Source organism: Vanessa cardui, chromosome 19 (genome assembly GCF_905220365.1).
Source record: "Vanessa cardui chromosome 19, ilVanCard2.1, whole genome shotgun sequence".
Taxonomy (NCBI): domain Eukaryota; kingdom Metazoa; phylum Arthropoda; class Insecta; order Lepidoptera; family Nymphalidae; genus Vanessa; species Vanessa cardui.
The window spans coordinates 2,635,756-2,654,073 of record NC_061141.1 but is presented as its reverse complement, the minus strand read 5'-3'; the positions used below and the strand labels follow the sequence as shown (position 1 = coordinate 2,654,073).

Genomic DNA, 18,318 nt, shown 5'->3' with positions numbered 1-18,318 from the left:
AAGGTAGTGGCAACCTTGAGTTTTTGAACCATGTTCCCAATGACCTACTGTAGGATTCGGTTCGGCATTTGCCTTTTCGGCAATTTAATATAATCTTTCGAACAGTAAACATTCGAAACAGATATTCGTGGCTTTCTAATCTAAATGTGAGCCTTTAATTCTCCCAAGGTAGATTTAAAATACATACATTAAGTTAAAGTAGCTAATTACTTAGGAGAGTTTATATTTACTTACAGACTGAGTTGCAAGCCATTGCCGAATCATTGATAGAATTATTTCATCGTTTAATAGTCGTCGACGTAATATATCGCAGTTACTAGTTGCTTTCCCACAATTCACACAGCGATCCATCGTTTCAGTAATATCCAATCCACAAGCCGGCGAAATAACCCAAATTAACAATTCCAAGTCAAACGTGCAGGCGATCGTCGGTGTCCAATGTGAAAGCAAGGGTCGTAAAACGTAGGCGGGTTCGGAGTCCGTAAAAAACAAAGCAGGTTGAGTAACACATGCCATATTGCTGAGATCGGCGACGAATTGATATTTCACGATCCTCATTTACACTAAACGCTTCGACTACAATATTGTCTTCGGTACGCACTGTACGCATGCGTGTCGATAGTTTAATGTCTAATAAAGTAAATTTAGTGCGAAGATTTTTCATAACTGCACGAATTGTTGATTCACCAGGTCGATTATGACGACCGTAACATGGGCGTAACAAACGATGCATATTTTTCACAGAACACGAATTTTGATAATAAATTTCAACGATTTGCTCGTTTGTAAGTTTTTCCATGGTGAAATGGCAGAGTATGCTGAAAATTTTTCACTTCGACAGGTGACGTTTGGCGCCATAACTAGCCAACATGCTGCCAACATCAAAAACTTAACTCTTCAAAATTCACCCACTACATCTTCTAAGATAAAAGAATGAAAAATAAATTAGTCAGACTCATTATTACCAATACAATTAGCCCAGAAAGGCACTATATGTTGAGGGTAAATATGCTTGTTGCATCTTTCACACACGCGTGTAGTTATGCGACCTTTGCTTGCAGGACACTCTTGACACCTCTTACGAGCATTTGTTTTTTTTTTGCTGAGGGCTCCTCTGTAGATTCCTCTGAAAATTGGCAAATTTTTTTTCGAAGTTCTCGTGGCAAACTTTGAACATTCCGGCGGAATTTCAAGTGATCACAAGAGCAAGGCCTAGATTTTTCCAATAACGGCGTCGTTTTCTGTTTGACTTATTGTTTATGCTATAAAATAGTAATTAATGAGTCCATTAATTGCCATCATGTTTGACATGGCATAAAAGATTGTCAGCGGCCACTTCTTTGAGTTACGACACGCGTCATACGAAGCGCACAACTTATCTGCAACGTGAACTCCACATTTTGTTATGTCGTAATAGTAATATGAATTTAAATTATTTTATTGCAGGTAAAATAAAACAACAATTATGAAATAAATATTTATTTTCATTCGGTTGCTGAGCTGTCAGAAACCGCAATAATACATTTGGTAGGGTCCGACGTCGTGACATCCAAAATTCCGTCCAATTCTTTCATTTTCTTTTCCTCTTTTATTACATAGTCAATGCACCGTAATCACTTATTTTTGTCTATCGTTTTAATAGTCTCGTGGAGCAGATTTCTAACCTCTAGAATTTTAAAGGTTTTATTTTTTCGGCCAATATAAGATTTAACTTGAGGCCAAATTAATTCGATTTGGTTGAGCTCGCAATGATATGGAGGAAGACGACAAATTGTTATGTTTTAGCATTGGCTATATAGTCAATATATTTTATTTTAAATGTTTCTTTATCTATCTTGCTCAGAAGCTGTGCTTTTATTTCGCTTCGTTCGAAAGCTATTCTTTTATTCGTAAGCCAAGCTTGTATGTCTTCTTTCCTTCAAGACATATTTGGCATTCGCTCCACTTGGCGTGAGTGGTACTGGGCATTGTCCATTACGACGACTGACCCTGGTTCTAACTTGTTAATTAAAGTATAACGAGGAACCTTAATAGAAAAAAAAAACGTATTATTAGATACCATTACTAATAAAATTATTTATTAATAAAATTATTATGAACATCAAGGAGAGTAAGAGTGTTATATAGAGAATAATACCATTTTTCAAAATAATTGGCGTCCATGTCTCCAGGGTAATCGCCTTCTTGCTTTTTAGACTCAAAAATGAGTTCACTGTCATCGAAAAAACCCGTCGTCGCTCCCTATATGAGCGACTATGATTCGTTTTCCTTTTACAGGATTTGTGAGGCCTGTTGTGAGCCCACTTAAAAAGGCTCGACGGGAGTTCTCGATGTCGTTGTCGACCCAAATATAATTAGCAGTATGTCCTAAAAAAATTTAACGTTAAAAAACGGAATATAATTTATATCTATAATATGAAATAACAAGACAACTTCATTAACCACAGTTTCGTCTAAGTAATAGATTATTCGGTTTTCCCGCCGATATGCTTCCATTTTGAGCAAATACCTCTACCTCCAAATTTGCAAATCTGGTTTATCGAGGAGCAAACTTCGCCTTGATCTTTTAATGTATTTAAAATTGATTTTTTTTAAATCCTACACATAGTGGTCCACGATAGTGACGGAAAATCGGGATCAGAATTGACCGCTTCAACAATCATGTCGACCGTCGGGAGTTCACCGCGGTAGTAAAAGTCGTGAACTTTTCTTATGATCTCAGTTAGCGTAAAGTCATCCAGATTTGCTATTATTGATCTCGAAGGTTTTGTTACTTTTGTAGGAGAGTCTATTTTGTGCTCTTTCTTATATTCATTTAGTATTCTGTAAAGGGTGGACTGCGCCACACCCATAATATTGGCCGTAGTTTTTAAGATCTCGGACTCGTATGGGTACGACGTGATGTTGCTTTTAACATGCTTATATATCTGTTAATAGCAACATTTTTTTCATTTTTTTATCCTTGTTGTCTTTCTTCAAGCATTCGCTATAGGGATAGATTTCTAACTTCACCATTTGCGTACAACGTTCGCCCCGCGATTTCAATGTCACAACATTGTCTAGGTGTTTCAAGGACATACTCTGTGAGATTGACCCAGTGTTCCGGAGTGAACATTGCGCTTGAATAGGGTAGTTGCCTAAATTTGATTGATTGCTAATTAATATACCTGAGTATCCATTATACATGGAAAAAATATGATTTTTTGAAAATATATCGATTTTCAATTTGTATTTTGCATTTATAAAAATGACATTTATTTTCCACCGAAAATGCTCAAAACTGTCATGGCGTCAGTATGACGTCATCCCGTGCAAAACACAGCTGTTTGTGTATGGCGATTGTTGATATTTCATGATAAAAAATGGATGCGTCGTATTATAAGTACTGTATGGTGCCCCAGTGTGAAAGCACAAGCATTAAAACGCCAAACAAATTATTTATATTTGTCCCAAGCAACGCAGAAGTAAGGAAAAAGTGGCTAAATCTTGCAAGGCGAAATGATGCAAATTGTTTATCATCAATTTCAAGAATGTACTTTTGTGAAGACCATTTCGATGTAAGTATTAAATAAAATGCAATCCAGCGAACACGTAATAATAGAAAAAGATATTTATTTTTCTTACATAATTTTTGTAAATATGGTTTGAGGTTAGATCTTAGTAAAGGTTTTTCATGGAGTTCTGTTGTCCCACATTATTTATTGTACACAATAAGCACCATTTCTTGTTTTTTTGTAGTTGCCTAATGATATGCTCAATTATACTGAGTATCATATCATGGGAAAAGTATCAAAAGTGCTATTGAAACCAGGATGTACCCCAAGTAAATTTGAATGTCAGGAAGACAGAAGGAAACGGACATGTAGCAGCACAGAACGACCATTTATGTTTAAAAAAAGAGAATGGAGATAATAGCAGAGTGTCTTGAAGAGAATACAAAAAAAAATATGGAGCGTCTGGAAAATCCAGAACAAACTTGTTCGCAAAGTCTCAAAGATATTCCACATACAAGCTCAGGTATGTTTAAATATGCAATGTGTAATCAACTATGCTAAGAAACTCTCAGGGTGACTCAGACCATCAATATGAACAACTTTTCCTATGGGACCAATGCTGAGAACTCAATTATTTGTTTTACATTTTAATACAAGAGCTAGGCCCATCGGCAAGGTTTATGGGAATGCCAAATTTCAGCTTTGGTCCTATAGGAAGAGCTGTTCATATTGATAGTCTGATTCACCCTCTGTGAGGATTTAAGTATGATTGATTACATATTGCATTCATTTGTCATTACAATAATTTCTCAGTAATGATTATGAAACTAATTACTTTTATTTATTTTTCAGATTTTCATACAACCAGACAGAATGAGCCTGAACCTTTATGTGAACAGAAAGTGGACAAATCAGTTCAAGTACATATCACACACAAGTTCAGGAGCAAAGCAAGTCAGACCCGAATTAAAACAGTAAGCCAGGCATTGTCACCCTTGAAGCCATCAGTAACATCGAGTTTTACATCCCCATTTAAAGATGAGACCATTAAAAAATTATATCCTTCTGGCTCAAACCTGAACAAAATTTAAAAAAAAAATGTTGATTGAGGAAGTGCACTCAGATAGTGACGTTTCCTTATATACACCATGCGAGCCATCCTCTAGTTGTTCATCATCCGTACATTCTTTGCAAGTGAAGTCATCTTCAGATAGTGAATTGATTGCAGAAGAAAGAAAAAGTCAAGCTGATATGATGTTGGAGTACACAATTAAAAAAATTGAAAAAAAGCCACGCTTGTATCTTGGTATTCCCAGTGACTGTTATTACTTAATTGATATTTTAAAAGATGAGCTAAAAATTCCAAAACATCGTTTATTATTATGTTTAAACAAGATAAGATTAGATGTTACATTTAATCAGCTGGCAGACGAATATTAAAAAACATACCTCTAATTGCTAGTTTGATGCGTCCTTTTATTGTGGAACTTGATAAAGATATGATAAAAAGGACTTTACCAATGGCTTTTAGACACAGATACAATAATGTCGGTTGTATCATAGATTGCCTTGAGATAGAGGTGCAAAAACCGTCGAAGGCCATAAACCAGGCCATGACATGGTCAGAGTATAAAAAGGCAAATACAATTAAGTATTTGATATCATGCACACCAAATGGACTCATAAATTATATTTCTCCTGGATTTGGAGGGAGAACAACTGACACATGTATAGTTGAATCGTGTGATTTTATAAAAACATTAAAAAGTGGCATGATAGTAATGGCAGATAGGGGATTTAAACATGTAGAGAAATTTCTACAGAAAGCTAATGTAACTCTGGTAAGACCTCCTAGTGTAGAAACAGGGGTAAAAATGACAAAGAACCAAGCAAGAGTTACAAAACAGATTGCAAGCCTTAGAATTCACGTAGAAAGAGTAATTAGGCGCTTACGTGAATTTTATATGCTCAAGCCACATGTATGTGTTAATTTTAAATTTATTAAAATACTAGATGACATAATTATCATAGCATGTGCGCTTGTTAATTTGCAAGATTCTTTGATAAAATAAAACTAGTTTATAATTCAATAAAAAGTTTTTTATTTAAATAAACACTCCTTTTCATATAAGCACATTTACTTACTCTACACTTTGATTTAATAAAGGGTATATGTTTATTTTCCAAAAGTTTATTAACTTATTAATTAAATCTTCAACATAAGTAAGGTTGAATGATACCTTTATTATATTCACTTTTTTATTATTTGGATAGTCAGGGTCAGCTATACAATAATAACAATATTTCTTTTGTGATAGGTACATTTGAATTTGCATTTGTGCGTTGTATTTTTCTGTGGCTTGTTCATGTTCCATTCTTGACATAGTTCTTGTAAGTCTTTTCATTAAGAGGACATTTGATTTCTATAATGCCATCTTCAAAAATTCCATCTGGGGAACCTGCAATCATTGGGTATTTAGAGCTCAATAAGAGACCACATTTATAAATTGGTTTTCTTAATTTCTCTATCACAGTTTTCCTCACATCATCTTCTAAACTGCGGCCACGCTTCATAGATTGCGTGTCGGGTATTTTGCCACCAAGTAGACAGCTATAAGTGTTACATCACTTGTTTTGCATCTGCTTACTTCAAATGCTTTAGAAGCAGTTATTCGACCATATCTTAATTCGAACCAAAGAGCACTTTTTGATTGCTCCCTAGTTAATTCCTCTATTTTCTGTATTACAGACTCTGCTATCTGTATTTTTCCCAAAAAATCTTCCACATCTTTCTCTTTATGACTATATGCAAATTTGTGCATTGAAATAGCTTCTACATCACTCACACAATGTGTGGGTTGATATTTCAAAAGCTCACAATCTGCAATTTTTCTCTTCTTAGCTTCTTGTAAAAACTTCTTGAGGGCAGATGAATTCCCTGGAAATACAGGATTACCCTTTGAAAGTTCTTTGGCCGTAATGTATTTAAGGCTACTACCAACCCTGGAAAGTTTTGACTTCTTCCGGTAACACTCGATAGAAGTGCAGGAAGGTTCTTCACTTCTGCGATGAATCCACATAAGAAATGCAATTGCATGTTTACATCCCCCCTGGGAAGCTACACAGTCTTCGCACCTCACAGAGAGAACATTTTCTTCTTCTTCATCTAAAATAAGTGTACAGTTATATAATTTTGCATGAATTTTATGCTCCGGGCATATTTTGCACTTCACTATACACAGTTTACCCTCTCGTTTCACTTGTACATAGCTCACAGCATCGTCTCCATATGAATCTCGTGAGGACCTGAAATTAAATATATTAATATAAGTATGTAGGTGCAATAATCCCATTTTTTAACATTTACAGTGAAAAGCAGTTGTAATATTTGACTAAAGTTTGAGAGTGGCTGGCTAGTATTATTGCCTTTGACATGGTTTCCAAATTATTTTATGACTAGCTGACGCCCGCGGTTTCACCCGCGATAATTCCCGTTCCCGTTGCTTTTTCGGGATTAAAACTATCCTATGTGTTCTTTCAGGATATATACTATATGTATACCAAGTTTCATCCAAATCCCTTCAGTAGTGTTTGCGTGAAAGAGTAGCAAACATCCATACATCCATCCAACCAAAATAGGATTCCTGGGGTTGGATCTTACGATCTATACGTTATGAGAAGCAGCTGATTTATTATTCTATTATGTTTTACAACTAGACAAGCTGGAAGTAAGTAAAAGTAAAGACTAAAGTAGTAGTTAACGTGTAAAAGTATCATTTTTGTATATTTTGCTTTGTATTTCTAACCTTAAAATATGTCAATACTGTAATTATTATACCAATCAATAAATAACGCTTTATAGATAACGTTATTGAAAGATTGAGGATTTATCTTATAATGATTATATTTCACTATTGTATACTTACATCGAAGTTTTAACATAGCGAAATCAATCTTATAATATTTCATTGAATTAATTTATATTTCTGAAACTAAACACAGAAATAAAATTTTTGACCATTTAATCCATTCCATTTGTTCTTAGTGGATACATGCCTATAGCTGCGTCTAGCATATCGATTAAGTTCTCTGAGTTGTCTTCCTCGCTGTCCGAACTCACCACCGCTGCTTCCCTCTGAGTCTTTTTCTTCTTCGGCGGCATCACCTCCTCTTCTCAGGCGGAATCTTCGTTCGTCCGAAGATGCTTCGCCGAGGCCAATATCGACTTGTTCGCAATCGTTTTCGACTACGATGTCGAGGCTTTGCTCGATTGCTGACCACTGCTGTTGCGATTGAAACTCGCCTACGCAGCTTCGGTTTTTGGCCGCCTGCGGCGACCAGCCTCAGCCGCTTCGGCTCGCATGGTGCCTGCAGTCTGTTATGGCGGGCGGGGGCTGCTCTCCCTCCGCGCCTCCGGACTTTTATATACACTCTAGGGGTAGGGCATACTAGTATCATGCAGGGTCGGGGTTGACTAATTCGGTTCTGTCACTAATTTGGATGATCTACATACTATTAAAATAAAAGAGTGTTATAAGTATAAATTTTTATTTATATATATATTTTATACATTTTATTACTTCTTCGAAAGGATCTAAATGATTTATATTAATTTTTAGCCTCCACATCACCTCTATTAGCCATTCCGTAAAATTTCCTTTATAATTTTCATTGGCATATAATCTTTTCATTACTCTCCGGTGACTCTCTATTCTCTGTGTATGGACCCCGTCTGGTGCTACAAATTTATTGACGGGGTCACTATGGTTTACTTTTTTATTTATGTAGCCATGTTCAGGAAGGCAATCATAACCTTTCCAAAAATCAGTATGTATTGTGGTGCTTTCCTGAACACGTTTCTTAATTAGCCCCACTAAAACATCGGCATTTCGCTCATTTCCGGGGCATACTTCTAAGCGAAGATCATCGCTTCCGTCTTCAATGAGGCCCAGAACCCAATGTCCTTCTACATTCCGTCCTCTATTATATTTTCTACGTCCAAATTTGGACTCGTCCACCTGAACAATTTTGCCTGGGTCTCCAATTTTCTGAAGACTTTCTTCATTTTCCAAATAATATACTACGATTGCTTCCCGGCAGTAGCTGTACCAGTCAGTAATAGTAGCTTGAGATACTACAGTTTCTTTCCAATGTTTTGTCTCCTCTCGTGCCAATTCATAAGTGTAATTCTCACTAAATAATTATGTTAATTGGAATATACAAGGTAGTGGCAACCTTGAGTTTTTGAACCATGTTCCCAATGACCTACTGCAGGATTCGGTTCGGCATTTGCCTTTTCGGCAAGTAAACTTGCCCACGTGACCATGACTCGTGGTTTCACTCAATTTCATAGGTTGCTTGTGGTATGTACACATTTTGGAAGTTGGCAGTAAGCTTCGCTGCTCAGCGAAAGCAATACATTGCTCATGAGTACCTGAAACAATATGAAAAAATTCCACTGTTATAAACCAAATTCAAGTACTTTATAGTAAATATTTTGATGACGTTCATTAAGTTAATAAGTTTAATATAATCTTTCGAACAGTAAACATTCGAAACAGATATTCGTGGCTGGCGTCCAATGTGAAAGCAAGGGTCGTAAAACGTAGGCGGGCTCGGAGTCCGTAAAAAACTAAGCAGTGGTCGTTGAAAACATAAAATGATCGCGAAAGAACTCGAAACGCATCGAAAAACTCGAAACAAGTGAGACTGAGATAACTCAAACTCAAACTCAAATAACTTTATTCAATATGGAAGCATTACACTTTCTTATTGATGGTCAATTGAAACACTACCACCGGTTCGGAAAAGAAAATACCCTGACCTGAGAAGAACCGGCGAAAGAAACTCAGCGGTTTTTTTTTTTTTTATTTGTCTCATATATTATTTAAACAATTTAATATGAGATGAAATAGCCAGGAGGCGATCGTTTCATTCCCAAGGTGTGCTATCGATCATAAACTCATTAATTGTATAGTAACCTTTTGCACACAAGCGTTCCTTAATAATTTTCTTAAATTTGGCAACAGAGGCATTTTGAACGCTTTCTGGGATCCTGTTGTAAAACCGTATACATTGCCCCACAAAGGAGTTACTGACTCTATGTAGTCGAGTAACAGGAGTAACAAGTTTGTGTTTATTCCTTGTACCAATGCTATGAGTATCACATTTTCTCATGAAATCATTAATATTTTTTCGTACATACATAACATTGCAGAATATATATTGAGAAGCAACAGTCAATATCTTGATTTCTCTAAATTTATTCCTTAACGATTCTTTAGCTCCTAAGTTATAGATTGCGCGAATAGCCCTCTTCTGTAGCACAAATATAGTATGGATTGCGGCTGCGTTGCCCCACAGCATAATACCGTATGACATTATACTGTGAAAGTAACTGAAATATACTAAGCGAGCCGTATCAACATCGGTACATAATCTAATCTTTTTGACCGCGAATGCCGCAGAACTCAGTCTACTCGCCAATCCGTTAATATGGGGGCCCCATTGCAACTTGGCATCAACAGTAAGGCCAAGAAACTCAGCAGAATCAATTGGATCCATAGATTCCCCGTTAATGAGTACATCGGCTTTTACATTATGTACATTTGGTGTACTAAATTTCACAATTTTTGTTTTATTATTATTAAGCCTAAGATTGTTTACGCTAAACCAATGTACTATATCAGCTATAGCATTGTTTACGTCGTCGTACTGTACCTGTTTTCTATTAATTTTAAAAACTAAGGAGGTATCAGCAAACAATACTATATCATGTTTGTTCCCAACAAGAAAGGGCAAGTCATTTATTGTTAAAGCCTCACATTTTATGTAAATATTCATAAAATAATAAATAAGTTTAAAATAAAATACAATATAAAATAAGATAAAATGTATGAAATAAAATATGTAGTATGTCACTAAAACAAGTCACGAGTCATCCTGAATCGCGCTAGCGAAGTTTTGAACTGAATCTTTATATATGTCATAGGCGGTAAGCAACGGCAGCTCTTTTCTGAATCGCGCAGGCATTGTGTTCGCGGGAAGGTATATAAGGGTCCCCGTATGTAACGGGGCTTTTTTCTCTCAAGTGTGAATAAAGTCAGTTCACCTTGCAACGGTTGTTTTACTGAGTGTAATCCCGTAGTTTAGGTGGCTTTTATTGGATGCGTGTCGAACATATTGGTCCTTCGAGCCGGATTGGGAAGACAGCATAACAGAGGTGCCCTCTGGTAGTTATATGGGGCACCTCTCCAGCCCCTACTACGGTGGTGTATGGTTCTTGACACAGTGTTGGAAGACGCGGTGAGGCAGCAAATATATCACAAGAATCATCATCAATTCATCAGTACGAGAAAGCCAAGCGGATGAAAAGTCACAATAAAAGCAGCGAGCGGCTAAGCAGTAAAGGAACCCAAACATCAAAGGGAAGTGAGTAGTGAGTGAGCTCGTGGAAAATCGTGAGTACTATTGTTTCATTAATAACTTCGAGAAATAGTGCAGTGAGATTACCAATAAAGTGCAAATAGTAGTAAAGTTAACTCCGGACTTGTAAAATATTTCAAGATAGTTTAAGTAGTTTAGGACTTAGAATAATTCGTTAAAAAGTGATACTACGGGGAACCTATGCCGGATTTCCACTAGACATTACATGTAAAAACACTTAGAAAAATTTTGAAAAAAAAATTGGACTTAGAAAAATTTTGTCACATTATATAAGGACTTTAAGTATTTCAATTGTTAAGTGTTAGTATAAGATTACATTAAGTTAAAATATATCTGATTTCATTGTAAAAATACATATTGATTTGGTTAAAATGGAAACATTAAGCAGAATTCAAAAATACATTGCTTCTGCAATATCTAGAGGTAAAATTAATTTCAAGAAGTCGCCGAAAGAGCGTCTTACAATATCTTATGTTGAAACTCGTCTTGAGAATTTAGAGACACAATGGATTTTATTTAAAGATAGTCACTTTAAAATGCTATCTGATTTTGATCAAGAAATTTTAGAGTCTTCGGATTATTTTCAGGAAGACACATTTGATGTAACTGAGGAGGCTTATATGGAATATAAATCTATATTGAAAGATGTACTTAAAGACTTGCACATAAATGATAAATGTAATATTGGTCTACAAATAAATAACGGAATAGGTCAAAGTAATACCGTAAGTGTGCGATTGCCTAAGATTGTAATCCCTACTTTTTCTGGGAATTATACCGAATGGACTTCTTTCCGTGATTTATTTGTTTCCTTAATACATAGTAACGCTTCCTTAGATGATGTACAAAAGTTGCATTATTTAAAGTCACATTTGTCTGGAGAAGCAGAACAACTGCTTCGTCATATACCTATAACTAGTTCAAATTATAATTTATGTTGGAATCAGTTAGAGAATCGTTACAATAATAAAAGATATATAGTCAACTGTATTTTAAAGAGGTTTATGAGTCAGAAAAACATTGTGTCAGAATCATCTCAGGCGTTAAGGGAATTATTAGATAATACTAACGAATGTATGAATGCTTTAAAAAATTTAGGGATAAACATAGATAACTGGGATATTTTAATTATATATATTTTATGTTTAAAATTAGATATAGAGTCTAGGAGGCAATGGGAAGCAAAGGTATGTAATTATACACAAGAATTGCCAAATATAGAGATGTTTAAAGAATTTTTAGAACAGAGATTCAGATCTTTAGAGTTTTGTGATAATAAAGGTTCTAAATTAGCTTATAATAAACAAGCCACTGTAAAGTCACACCATGTTTCATCAATTGTTTGCCCTTTCTGTAATGAAAATCATAAGTTATGTTTTTGTAAAAAGTTTTCTAAGGAAGATACAGACACGCGACGTAATTTTGTTCAGTCCAAGGGTTTGTGTTTTAACTGCCTAGGATCCAATCATTCTGTTGTTTCCTGTCGCCAATTCACTTGCTGCAAGGTATGTAAAAAACGGCATCATTCTCTTTTACACCCTAAAAACGTCCAATTTAATGTTGCAAACGAGAACTCGGATGCCAAAGATGTTGCACCTACGACTTCTTTGCGAGGTGACTCAAACGTTGTTGCCTGTTTTGCGAATAGTCAAAGCCAAGTACTATTGGCCACTGCCTTAGTCAAGGTCGAGAGTAGAACAGGAGCAACTATGACACTGAGATCCTTGCTCGATCAAGGGTCTCAGGCGTCATTCATTACCGAAGCTGCGGTTCAACTGTATGGGCTTAAGAAAATCCCACACAAAGGTGTGATTTCAGGATTGGGAAGTGATCATAATGGATTGATAGAATCCAAGTATGTTGTTTATTTAACCATTCAATCACTTCATTCCAATTTTATTTTGCGCGTTAAGGCTCACGTCATGCGTAATCTTACGTCTTTCTTACCTGAAAGAAAGGTTTTTATCGAAATAGTTAAAGAACTATCTAAAGCAGACTTAGCCGATCCCACATTCAATGTACCCAATAAAATCGATTTATTATTGGGTGCCGAGGTATATGCCCAGATATTGGAAGATGGTTTAATCAAAGGTCCACCTGGTTCTCCTGTAGCTCAAAAAACCAAACTAGGTTGGATCTTATCTGGACATGTTTATTCAGGATGTGTGGATAATAGTGGTAATGGTCATCGTTCTAATGTTATTAACCTACATACTCAGCTTGATGATAATGAATTGCTTCGCAAATTTTGGGAGCTGGAATCAGAAGATGACATGAATAAGAAAATACTTACTGAAGAAGAAGTAAGATGTGAAGAGATTTTTGCTGCCACGACTAAACGAGATTCAACTGGCAGGTATGTTGTGAAACTCCCTTTCCGAGATTCAGATCCTACTTGCAAGTACGGAAATTCAAAGGATATCGCTATTAAACGATTTTTATTGTTAGAAAAAAGATTATTAAAAAATTCAAACCTAAAATCAAAATATGTAAGTGTAATTAAGGAGTATCTGGATCTCGGACACATGGAGCGTGTGCCAAATGATGAAATTGACAAAAAAGATGCCGTTTATCTTCCTCACCATGCTGTAATTAGAGAGGACAAAACCACAACCAAGGTGAGGGTAGTGTTCGATGCGTCTTGTCCGGGCACTAATGGAAAATCACTGAACAGTGACTTGTTGGTTGGTCCCAATCTTCAATCGGACTTGAGACATATTATTATGTGTTGGAGAACTCATCCCATATGTTTCGTAGCGGACATTATTAAAATGTATCGCCAAGTTAAGGTTTATCCAGAAGATACAGACTTCCAAAGAATTATATGGCGTAACCCAGATGATCCTGAAAGCAACTTAGAACATTTAAGATTATTAACTGTAACATTCGGCACGGCTTCCGCGCCTTATTTAGCTGTAAAGGCATTACAACAAGTTGCTCTTGACGATGGTTGTAATATGCCGTATGTTTCACAAAGAGTCTTACAGGATTTCTACATGGATGATCTAATGACTGGATGCCAGAATGTTGCGGAAGGAAGAAAAATATGCAAAGAAATGAAGATTTTACTAAAGGGAGCGGGTTTTGAAATGCAGAAATGGTGTAGTAATAATGATGAATTATTAAAACATTTACAAAATGAAAATGTACAAACAAACTGTAATGAGGAATTTTTAGAATTAAAAACAGATGAAATAAGAAAAATACTAGGACTTACCTGGAACCGAAGATCCGACGATTTTGAGTACTCCGTGCAGCTGCCACCGTTGAATCACCCTGTAACTAAAAGAAAAGTAGTGTCAGATATTGCTCGTTTATTCGATCCGTTGGGTTGGATCGCACCAACTATAATTGTTGCTAAAATATTCATCCAAAAATTGTGGATATCTGGAATAAATTGGGATGAACCACTTCCACCACAATTGTTAGATGAATGGATTTCATATAGAAATAATTTAAATTTACTTACCGGATTTCAAATTCCTAGATGGATACATACCAGAGATAATGATTCCTTGCTTGAACTTCACGGCTTCAGCGATGCTTCGAATGATGCATATGCGGCAGTTGTATACGCTCGAGTTATTAGTAAGTCAGGTGAAGTAAACGTGTTTCTCATTACGTCAAAAACGCGGGTAGCTCCAGTGAAAAAGGTCACTATTCCGCGTCTGGAGTTGTGCGGTGCTGTCCTGTTAACAAAATTGCTTCGAGAAGTAGCGGAAATTTACAATGTTTCAAAACAGAATGTTCATGCGTGGACTGACTCTACGGTTGTGCTGGCTTGGATAAATAGCCATCCAAGTAGGTGGAAATGTTTCATTGCGAATCGAACATCAGAGATTCTTAGCTATATGAATGGAACACAATGGGCATATGTAAAGTCTGCAGATAACCCAGCAGATTGTGCATCTAGAGGTGTACAAGGTTTAAATTACCCTGAGAATAATTTATGGAAGGTAGGTCCAAAATGGCTGAAAGATAAGGAAATAATTTATAAAAAGGGAGATTATTTACTAGAAACAAATTTAGAAGAAAAGATCAAGACACATCATTTAGTTACTCAGGATACATTTCATTTATGGGAAAGATTTTCGTCGATAAATAAACTTTTGAAAATAATAGCTATTTGTAGAAGATTTTTTAAGAACTGTTTACATAATAAACCTAGATTATCTTATGGCAAAACATTTGCTTCTGAAGAACTAACCGAAGCATTAAACATATGTATTCGTCAATGTCAAGCACAACATTTTTATTCTGAATTAGAGAGCTTAGCGAAATCAGGAACTGTAAATAATAAAAGCAAACTTACCTCACTGAATCCATTTCTGGATAAAGTTGGAATTCTCCGTGTTGGTGGGCGGTTGCAGTTATCTGATATCGCGGATAATATGAAACATCCGGTTATTATTCCTCGAAAATCACCGTTAACTAATTTGTTAATAGCCGATGCCCACGAAAGAACTATGCACGGCGGTCCACAAATAATGATAACTTTTTTAAGAACTAAATATTGGATTATCGATTGTAAAAATCTAACCAAATATTACGTCCGTAATTGTGTAATATGTCTTCGCAACAATGCTCGTACGTCTCATCAATTAATGGGTCAACTACCAGCAGCTAGAGTTAGTGCTTGTCGACCTTTCATTCAGAGCGGTGTTGATTACGCAGGGCCTATCTCGCTACGTACTACAAATTACTACTCATATAAAGGCTATATATGTTTGTTTATATGTATGGCTACCCGTGCAATTCATATAGAAGTTGTGAGTGACATGACATCTCAAGGTTTTCTTTCAGCCTTTAAACGATTTGTAGCAAGACGTGGTCATTGCACTGACCTCTGGAGTGACAATGGTACAAACTTTGTCGGTGCATCACGGGAGTTAAAAACTCTCTTCACTGATGAAAGGTCCGGTATAGCAGACGAAATAGCTAATTGTCTGGCAACAAATAATACTCGTTGGCACTTTATTCCTCCACACGCTCCTAATTTCGGAGGACTTTGGGAGGCAGGAATAAAGTCAGCCAAGTACCACATGAAAAGAGTTATTGGTGATTCGACACTTACGTTTGAAGAAATTACCACCGTCTTATCTCAAATCGAAACTTGTCTTAACTCCAGGCCATTATCCAAAGTCAGTTCTAATGCAGAGGATCCCTTTCCACTTACACCTGGACATTTTTTGATAGGCGAACCTTTAGTGCTTGTGCCAAACTCGAATTACGAAACTAGTAACATAAGTAATCTTCGACGATGGCAATTAACTCAGCGTATGGTGCAGCATTTTTGGCGCCGATGGCAACAAGAGTATTTAACTCAATTTTTCCATAGATACAAATGGGCACATCAGATTTCAGAGCCTAAAGTTGGGGATGTAGTACTAGTAAAAGAGAATGATTTACCTCCAGCTAAGTGGTTATTTGGTTTAGTCGTGGATAAGCATCCTGGGGTGGATAATATTACTCGCGTAGTTAGTTTGCGTTGTAAAGGTAATATAATTAAAAGACCAACGTCAAAGCTGTGTATTCTGCCAATAACAGAATAAGGAGTTATGTTAGAATAAATTTAGCCATTTAAGTGTTTTCATTGTTTAATTTAGTGCTTTGATCTTGTTTATTGTTTTCATTACTCATGTTTAATGGACATTCTGTCCATGGTGGGCGGAATGTTAAAGCCTCACATTTTATGTAAATATTCATAAAATAATAAATAAGTTTAAAATAAAATACAATATAAAATAAGATAAAATGTATGAAATAAAATATGTAGTATGTCACTAAAACAAGTCACGAGTCATCCTGAATCGCGCTAGCGAAGTTTTGAACTGAATCTTTATATATGTCATAGGCGGTAAGCAACGGCAGCTCTTTTCTGAATCGCGCAGGCATTGTGTTCGCGGGAAGGTATATAAGGGTCGCCTTGTTTACATACGGGGCATTTTTCTCTCAAGTGTGAATAAAGTCAGTTCACCTTGCAACGGTTGTTTTACTGAGTGTAATCCCGTAGTTTAGGTGGCTTTTATTGGATGCGTGTCGAACATTTATATATGTGAGAAACAGAAAAGGTCCAAGAATTGATCCCTGAGGAACCCCCATACCAACTGAGACCCCAGGAGACCTATTTCCTTTAACGTCAAACCTCTGAATTCTATTGTTAAGATAAGAAGTCAGAAGGTCAAGCGCACATTCTCTAATTCCATAGTGATAAAGTTTCCTGACCAGAGTCTCATGTTGAACACAATCAAAGGCTTTGGATAAGTCACAGAAAACCCCTAAGGCATCCCGTGACTCCTCCCAGGCTTCATAGATATTCTTAATAAGCTCGATACCAGCGTCTGTTGTCGAGCGACCCCTCGTGAATCCAAATTGTTTACTATGAAGCAGATTATGTTTGTTAAAATGTTCTAATAATTGATTCAGAATTATTTTCTCAAATATTTTGCTCAGGGTAGGTAGAATCGAAATTGGCCTATAGTTATTAGGGTCTGAAGAACTACCAGATTTAAACATTGGAATAACTTTACTATGTTTCATCAGGTCAGGAAATATACCACGTTGGACACAACTATTAAATATTAAAGCAAGAAAAGGTGCAATTACATCAATAATCGAATTTATCACCTTTAGAGAAATACCCCATAAATCAGCCGTTTTCTTGATGTCTAGTGACTTAAAGGCGCGTATTATGTCGTTGGGGTTTACAAGGGTAAAATTAAAGTTAGATTTACAAGCTCTTACATTTTCTTTCATCAATGACTCGGCAACATCTGGAGAAGATATAAGTGACTTAGTTGTCAAAACTGGTATGTCAGCAAAAAATTTTTCAAAAACTGTAGCAACTTCCTTTTGACTATTTACTACTTTATTATTATAATTCAGGCTCAATTCGGAGTTGCAACTGCCAACTCTACCAGTTTCACAATTAATAATTTTCCAAGTCATTTTTATCTTGTTATGTGCATTCTTAATTTTATTTTTTATAGTTAAAGATTTTGCCAAAAAGCACACTTTTTTAAATAATTTAGAATAGTTACTTACATAATTGGCAAAAGTGGCACTATGATTGTACGTTCTTTCATTGTAAAGCTCATACATTCGTTGCCTACTTTTATGAATTCCAATAGTCGCCCAATCACTGAATTTTAAAAAGTTTTTTGTATTAACTGTTTTAGAAGTGAATATAGATTTAAAACTGTTTTTAATTAATTTAAATAGATTGTTATATAATACATTGGGATTATCACTGAAATGTATGTGAGGGAGATTAGCCATAATATTACTTCTAAACTTCTCAATACGACTTGCGGTCAAAGGAACAAACATCATCTTTTCAGAAGTACTTATTTTTTTAACATGAAAATTAAATAAGGCT

General features: G+C 35.8%; 1 protein-coding gene across 1 annotated transcript; it reads right to left on the bottom strand.

The window, feature by feature from the left end:
- Positions 1-5,858: 5,858 nt before the first annotated feature.
- LOC124538103 lies at positions 5,859-7,430 on the bottom strand. Its single transcript, XM_047115105.1, has 4 exons — positions 7,421-7,430; positions 6,742-6,800; positions 6,124-6,660; positions 5,859-5,953 (listed from the first exon to the last, which is right to left on the bottom strand). Coding segments are annotated over exons 1-4 (693 nt in total). The 5' UTR covers positions 7,423-7,430.
- Between the last annotated feature and the right edge of the window lie 10,888 nt (positions 7,431-18,318).

What these genes read in the sequence shown, in the direction of transcription:
- LOC124538103 (XM_047115105.1), bottom strand. An exon ending in TGTACAAGTGAAACGAGAGG is followed by an intron (nt 6,661 to 6,741) that starts GTAAACTGTGTA and finishes CACTTATTTTAG; the next exon opens with ATGAAGAAGAAGAAAATGTT. An exon ending in AGTAAGCAGATGCAAAACAA is followed by an intron (nt 5,954 to 6,123) that starts GTGATGTAACAC and finishes CAATGATTGCAG; the next exon opens with GTTCCCCAGATGGAATTTTT.